The sequence below is a fragment of the Ischnura elegans genome (assembly GCF_921293095.1).
Source record: "Ischnura elegans chromosome 13 unlocalized genomic scaffold, ioIscEleg1.1 SUPER_13_unloc_3, whole genome shotgun sequence".
In the NCBI taxonomy this organism is placed as follows: domain Eukaryota; kingdom Metazoa; phylum Arthropoda; class Insecta; order Odonata; family Coenagrionidae; genus Ischnura; species Ischnura elegans.
In genome coordinates, this window is record NW_025791659.1 from 4,485,208 (window position 1) to 4,493,611 (window position 8,404).

At 36.1% G+C, this 8,404-nt stretch overlaps 2 protein-coding genes across 2 annotated transcripts in view; one reads left to right on the plus strand and one right to left on the minus strand.

The window, feature by feature from the left end:
* The window catches only part of LOC124172942 (zinc finger protein OZF-like), a 71,213-nt gene extending 62,963 nt beyond the window's left edge, over positions 1–8,250 (minus strand). The window contains exon 1 of the mRNA XM_046552471.1: positions 8,129–8,250. The gene's annotated coding sequence lies outside the window, so the exon portion shown is untranslated. The remainder of the gene's footprint in view (positions 1–8,128) is intronic.
* Positions 1,652–2,119, plus strand: LOC124172974 (secreted RxLR effector protein 161-like). The gene has a single exon (XM_046552504.1). The coding sequence runs from the start codon at positions 1,652–1,654 to the stop codon at positions 2,117–2,119; it is 468 nt and encodes a 155-aa protein (XP_046408460.1).
* Positions 8,251–8,404: the final 154 nt, after the last annotated feature.

Consider the following 8,404-nt stretch of genomic DNA (forward strand, 5'->3'; position numbering starts at 1 on the left):
GTTGTGAGCCCTGCAAGCAACAAGACCTGGAGAACTTTTTTCATCTGATGTTGTAGGCCCATTTTGCAAATCTTGTAGTAAAAAACGATTTCTAGTTGTGTTCAAGGATAGCTACACAAAGTTTCGTTATGGCTTCGTATTTAAACTAAAGTCAGGTGTCAAAATTTTGTTAAAACAGGTCTTAGCACATGCAAAGACACTTGGGCATAACATTAAAGAGCTACTCAGTGACATTGCAGGAGAATTTCATTGTGAAGAGATTAAGCACATTCTAGCAGAGAGTGGATTCACACAGAGACTGACAGCGACATACACACCTCAGCAGAATTACGGCAGTGAGAGTGAGAATAGAACAATCGTCAAGATGGCAAGGACCTTCAAGCACTCAAACAGTGAAGTTGAATATCCTGATACAGTATGGGCAGAGATAGTGACAACAGCCATTTACTTTCTTAACAGAACAGGAAAATTGTCAGAAGATGGAGTCAGTCCATATGAACTGTGGATGGGAAAGAAACCAAGAATCAAACATCCGCGTATCATTGGATCTTCCTGCTATGTTCACATTCCATCCAAAAAGAGGGGAAAGATGGATAAGAAGGCAGTGAAAGGATGCCTAGTAGGATATGATGGAGATGAGCGATATAGAGTTTACGTTCCAACTAAAAACCGAGATCCTGTCCAGAGATGTTCAATTCCAAGAGAGAATTAAAGAATGTAAGGACGAAGTCAAGCCACCATTCAAAGATATCCGGCCTAGAGACGAATTTGAGGAAAAGAAGCAAGAAGAGCAACAGATTGACATTGAAAAAGAATCATAAATTAGTGATGGAGAATGACTTGGTGAAGGTGAATCAGATACAGATAAGGAAGAAAACTCAGAGCACATATCTGAAAGAATTTTGAGAAATATATCACCCTTGAAGAGACCGAAACATCTTGAAGACTACACCATGAGAGTGGAGGAGTTCTTCAACCTAGTGATGGAGGATCCTGAGACCTTTGAAGATGCACTGAGAAGGGAGGATTCAGTCGAGTGGAAGAAAGCCACGGATCCTGAAATTGCCTCATTGAAAGAGTAACAAACCTGGATTTTGACAGAGCTTCAACCAGTTGCAAAGGCAATTCCATTTAATGGCATTTCAACTCAAGAAAAATCCAGACGGCAGCATTGACAAGTACAAGGGGAGATTGGTTGTTAAGGGATTCAGTCAACGTTATGACATCGATTATAGCAAAACTTTCAGTCTGGTAGCAAAAAGGAACTATATGCTCAATGCTAAGCATTGCAGCAAGTAAGAGGAGGCACCTGACACAATTTGACGTGTTGACAGCATTCCTTTACGCAGAACTTGAATGAACCATTTTCATGAAACAGCCTCAAAAATATGAAGATGAAACAAGCAAGGTTTGTCAGCTGAAGAGAAGTCTTTATGGACTAAAGCAAGCACCCAGATGCTGGATACAAGAGATGGAAGATTTTATTAAAGAATTGAAGAAATAGTTCAAAATCATTTCAAAGCAAGCAAGCTATTTTCTGGGCCTTGAAATTCAACAAGAAGAGAGGTTCATAAAGATAAGTCAAAGAACAAATGCAAAGAAAATTTTTGAGTGCTTCAATTTTTCAGAATATCGGCCATTATCAACCCCAATGCTGAAAGGTGCAGAACTTTCCACATCAGGGAAAGATGACAAGGCACCAAGGTTTCCCTACAGCCAGGCCATTGGAGCTCTAATGTATTTTATGCTTGGCACAAGACCAGACTTGGCTTATAGTGTCAGATTCCTTTCGAGGACACTCGAAAATCCAACTCAAGCAGATGTGGCAAGAGTCAACACAGTTTTCAGATACATAGCAGGGACATTGGATCTGGGGATAGCATATCGAAACAATGTAAATGAGGGTTTCCTGGATGTCTACAGTGATGCAGATTTTAGAGGATGCATTTCAACGGGTCGTTCAACCTCTGGAGCCATCGTTAGGTATGCAGGAGGAGCGATTTCATGGATGAGCCAACGACAAGCTATTGTAGCAACTTCAACAACGGAAGCAGAGATCATTGCAGAAATGAAGGAGCCAAAGAGGCAATTTGGCTTAGCAGACTGTTCAGAGGAATAATACAACTTAACAAAGTTTCAGTCATTCAAGTTGACAACTCAGCAGCGGTGAGACTGGCTAAAAACCCCGAGTTTCATCACAGGACAAAACATGTTTCCATTAAGCACTTTTTCATCAGAGAGAAAGTGACGGAAGGCAAGCTTGAAGTTCAACAGATCTCCACAGAACATCAAGTGGCTGATATCATGACGAAGCCGTTGCCAATGAAACGTCTGAAGATCTTGTCTGTGAAAACAGGGCTGATGTTAGGTAGAAAGGACAATGAGCAATTACTTTGTGCTTTTGTTAGTTGAGACAGTAATTGTATGTTTTTCAGTATTTCTTCATGTCGTTAAATTCAACAATAATTTACAAGTGTTGAAGTTATTATGTTAAAATCAAGTTGAATGTAAGTTTAGAGATGGCGCTGCGACGTCGATTTTGTAATTATGTACGTTACTAAGAGAGTCAACAAACAGAGAGAACCTATAAAAAGAAAGACTAGAATCTGCAGTTAAAACAGATTTATTGTAAATTAATGTGCTCAAGAATATATAAAATTCAATATGAAATACTTACGTAATAACCACCTATGTATACATATGCAATAAGAACAAATCTTATGAAATCATGATTATATCATCAAGAAATGAGACTTAATAATTATAACAACACACATGTTTATAATTCCATACTTTGACCATCAGCCCACAAAATATTTACCAAAAATGTTAATAGACCAAAAATTTCATTTTCTATAAGTAGTACCATGATAGAAACAAGGGTTAAGCACAAAAAGACAATATTAAGTTCTGAGTGACAGAGAGTTTGATAAGAAAAAGAAGGTTTGGGAAATATGCATGGCAGCGGGGATTTCCGATGGTGATTTCTAAAGATCAAACTTAGCTAAAATGGGTAAAAGTTATACATTTGTATGCAGAACAAGCTCATAATTTTAAAAAATTTCAAATTAACAATAATTTAAAATTGTAACAAATTCACCAAAATACTCCAGTGCAAATGGTCAGGTGGAAATAACTGTCCAAACACCTAAAAAAGTTTATTAAAAAAGATAAGAAGCTAATAAAGTTATACCAAGAGCATTACTTAAGCATTGTAACACTCCAGTGGTAGGAACCAACTCAACCTACCAATTATTAATCAATTAAAGGCTAATTACTTAACTACGAATCTCTAAACACCTATCAATCAAGTTAAGGTTAACGGCTTAAATACTTATCTCTAAAAAACTATTGCCCCCAAAATCCCAAAGAGGAAAGGAAATGAAAACTTATGTATTGCAAGTAGAAAATATCTCAAAGTAGTAGCACAATAGAAACCAACATGATGTATAGACAAAAAGACTCAATATTAAATTAAAAGTGAATGAAAAAGTGTATTTGTGTGACAAGATAAAGAAGGTTTGGGAAATGGGCATGACAGTGGGATTTGCTGATACACCAGGACCTTAAATTGAATTAGTTTGCATACACTAGGTGAGATGTGTAAAAGTGAAGAGTTGTGCACAGAACAAGCTAATACCATTGGGATGGAGGGAGTTACTGATACTCCCAGACCATACTCGTTTAATATATATACAATACAATGTAAAGGTTAAGAACTAAATTACCAATCTCTGAACACCAGTTGGCCTTGGTAGCAGCAGCTTATGCCCTCCCAACCCAAACAAGAGGTCATCAGTTCAAGTCCCGCCTCAGCAAGTTTCTCCTATCTAGAGCATGGTTGTTTGTGTACGTATAATTGTGAAATGCGTTGAAAACCCCGATATAAAATGGCCAATATGAACTGTATTTGGTGGTTTGGGATTAAATAAAAATAAATAAAATCATTACTTTACTTTAATATGAATACACTCAGAACAAACCACCACCTTTGAAAGAGTGAAGTTAACAACAGCTACAAATTTGTTGATGAGTTGGATGTAGGTATCCCATATGTGAGTGCTAACTATCAGGTCAAAAAAAGTAGAACAAGTCGTTCCGACAGCATTGTACTAATTTTACGCACGTCTCGACATACCTAAATCTGTACTTACGTAAGTGATAACCGTATTTCAGGTGATTACATTAATTTTCGAATGCGAGCACGATGAAGTAGACATCCACTTGTATACCCAATGGCAGAAAAAATATCGAATAGGTAATGAGTTTTTTACATGCCAAACAAAACATAGTGACCCATTTTTATCATTCCTCGAAGGAATTTTCATTAATTTCTGTAGAAAAATCACTTTTAAATCCCAAGTAACCAATCAACGTGAAAATTAGCAGTGCTAGCGATGGAAGTGGCTGCGCTCACTCCTATATGATACAGCTTTTTACATAGCATAAACACCCGACTTTCAAGTATTTAAAAATTGTATCCTTAAGTTTGGACATTTCCGTCCGTGGAATTAAAAGAAAATGAAATTCGAGCTAAAATCTTAATTGCGGAAAAGAATTGGTTAGTACCCACGTAAATGCATTGAAATTTTGAGTTTTGGCAATGAACGCTACCAAAATTATAGAAACAGTTGACACACGATATTATTGCGTATTTGTTTACATGTTTATGGCGACTTGGTTGCTGTGTTTATTTTGCGAAGATTTTACTAAGCTGCATTTTCTCGTTCTCTCATATTGTGTGCCAATGGAAATGAATTCTGCATTAAAGAAAGCTTTTCCCCACTAACTTTGTTAGAAGTTAATGGCAGAGTTGGCTGAATAAAAGCTAACATTTAATTAGCTTTGTGCATTAGAAATACTCTTCGATGTTACCAGCCAAGTAAATATTCCAATGACGATATTTTCACGTCATTTTATTGAGATATGAGAGAATGAAAGTATGTTTGCGTGCATGAAAGATTGAGAGCATGTGCTTGTGAATGTATCTAAGAATTTCTTGTGTTATTTGCTCTTAATCCTCAACACCCCTCCTACCTGTATAAACTGCAACAGTGAAACCACTAGATTCATCAATCAACATAATATATATAAGGCAGAAATATAATGACTAAAGGCAAGTAGACAATGCATATTATGGGCCCTTAGATCGCAATTAACCAATTCAAGTATTAGTTTCGTTACGTAGTGTTGAGGTACTGTACTTTCTCAAAACAATACGCAATCCGTCAATTCGAAGAATAATATTATGCATTTTGATTGAAAATGCTCAAGATACAACTCCCAGACTATATTTATCATCATCATGCCATATAAAGATTATCTTCCTGAGGGATGGATATAGTGTGAATCACTATATTGTTACTGTAGTTAGTTGATGGTTACTGATTTGCTATAGTAATTTATTGTTAAACAACAATACAGAGCAGTATTGGTAATAAGGCAAAGCCATAACAGGCACCTGGTGAGACCAATTAAAGAGGGCATTTATCAGCATAACCAATGAAAATTGATTAGCATAAAATAATTAGGCAGCTTCAAAACATTAGTCATGAACATCCCCCAACGACAACACTAAAAGTAGCATTTAGAACAAATGAATACAATCACTTCATTGATAGAGGCAAAGAGAGAGAGAGTATATCGGAACTCAAAAGGTTATTCACAAGCACAAAATAATCAGGGAGCTTCAAAGGGATTGTCACGATAATCCCCCAAATCTCAACATTAAAAGAAGCATTATGAACTAATAGAAATAAATAGTACATTATTTCAATAAAAGAGCGTCTATCAGCACTAGAAAAACATGGTCAGAAGCACCAAAAATTCAGAGGGCTTAAAAAATGTCTTTAGAACACCACAGATTTCGGAACTTAGCATTATTATTTATTGGAAATAGGTAGTATTTGATTGCCATTGAAGAGAGAGCTAAATCAGCATGGCTAAAGCAAACTCATAGGCACAAAATGATCAGACAGATTTTAAAGAATGTTAGGAGCATTCACCAATACTCAGCACTAGAAGAATCATTATAAACCTATGGAAATAGGCAGTACATAATTGCATACAATAAGAGGGTTTGATTGCACTCCAAAAACATGTTCAGAAGTACAAATTAATCAGGGAGCTTCAAAGGAAATACCATGAGCATCACTCAAAGAAGAGCACTTACAAAAAAATTATCTACAAATGGAAATAAGCTCTTCATGGTGACCATTAAAGACAGCAACTATTGTATTCAAGACAATTGAAAAGATTTTTCAGAAGCACAAAACCGTTACGCAATTTCAAAAATATGAACATTCCCCAATGGTCACCAGTAAAAAATTACTGAACTAATGCAAATTGGAACTTTATCAACACTCAAAAGAAAAATTAAAAGAACAACACAATAAGGAAACTTCAAAGGATATGTCATGATAATACCCCAAAACTCAGTGTTAAAAGAAGCTTTACAAACAACTTGATAGTGGTGCTTCATATTGGCAATGAAAGAGAGAGTTTATGAAAACTCTCTCGAAAAGCACACGAAAAGGATTTTTATGAGCACATTGTAATCTGGCAGCTTCAGAGCACATATGTCGAGAATTCCCCACTAATTTGCACTTAAGGAAGCATTATAAAGAAATGAAACTATGCACTTTAAAATGACAGTCAAAGTTATCATTCATCAGCACTTAAAAAAATGTTCACTAGCACAAATAAATTAGGGAGCCTGAAAGGAAAAGTCAGTAGATTCTACAAATACTCAGCATTAATAAAATATTGAGAAGAAATGGAAATAGGCAATTAATGAGATCGTCTATGAGCAATAGAAATGCTAACTCACAAGCAAAACAATCAGGCAATTCCAAAATATTGCCATGAGCATTCACAAATGCCCAGCACTAAAAGAACCAGCACGAACAAATGGAAAGAGATACATGCTTCATGATAGCAATTGCAAAGGGCGTTCATGAGCACCCGTTTACCTTACCAGCATTTCATCTAATGAATGGAACATAGGATGAGTCAGCCATCACCCTGAATTGTTTACGACAAACGAACTTATGCTTATATCGATCACGTCAAGTCTCATGTCATGTTATTTGATATCGAGTCAGCCTACATTATTAACCGAGACATCGAACAGAACCATGATGCTCTCCAACGAAATAATGTTGATACATTAGGCCGGATACATATAACTCACATTGTCATTGTTGATGAGCAGGCTTTAGCATTACGTCGTCCTAAACCGCAGTGTCACTCATAAATTTTTCAAGTGAAAAACCAAATTTTAGGAACTATCAGATATAAACGTTCGAAAAAGGGTCACAAATAATTTTTTCTTATTCGATATCACATACCAGAACAGATATTTTGCTTTCACAATCCTCTAAATTACAAACAGAAGAGTCAAATTATAAATTGCAAATGCATTGATACGTTGATGTTCAATTGTAATTGCAACCGTTAAAGATTTCTTGCCTTTACACTAATGATCATTTTATTTTATCCCTAATATTCCCAAATATTATACATAGCCAATACTTACTAATGTTGAAATTTTAAACGATTACATATTGTGGGAGTGAAAAGATTTCCGCGACACTGACTGAGAAGAATGAGAAACAGGAATCGTCACTTAATACAAATGGTATTCCTATCATTCATCGGGAGTAAAAACACAAAGATTCATGGTTGGTAGCATGGTTTAAATACCAGCGATCGCTTAGAAAACATAACCAAAATAACCAGAGAACAACGGAGAAATGTATGTAGCATACTCAAACATGTAGACTAGCTATTTACACCAAGAAAATAATCTTAGTACAAGAGAAACTAGATGCATGACGTTACTAGGAGGTTCTTATTAAAATTGTGCATTTTAAGAGACCCATCACCACAAAGACACACGGGCAAATCGCTCATTACTCACAGTCAAAAATAAGGATCATATACACGAATACGTATTCCGTGCTAGGGCATTAGAACACAAGATTATGTTATTATTTCCTCAAATTAAGACAGGCATTAATGGAGCCAGCACTCAACCACCAGCCAGCAACCAAAACCATAGCAAATAAGCGTGTCTTTCGATTAAGGCCAACAACAACACGTTAATATAAATAGCATGACCACTTACCTGTTTATAAACAGAAAATAGCCTCGAGTAATAGAATTTCCGGCATCAATTTGATTCCAATAGGAATGTTTAATTATCAGAACAATATCCCTCGAAGCACACAAAACAGAGAATTACCTTTCTCCGGGGCATACTATTGCATTAGTAATATTAATCTAATTAAGTAAATAATTAAAACTTAAAAATTACTCTGGGGAGCTCTCAGGGGGATTTATCTCCCATAAGCCCCCCCTCGCTGCGACACTGAAGAGTGGCATGCTTCTGAGTTTCTTGCTT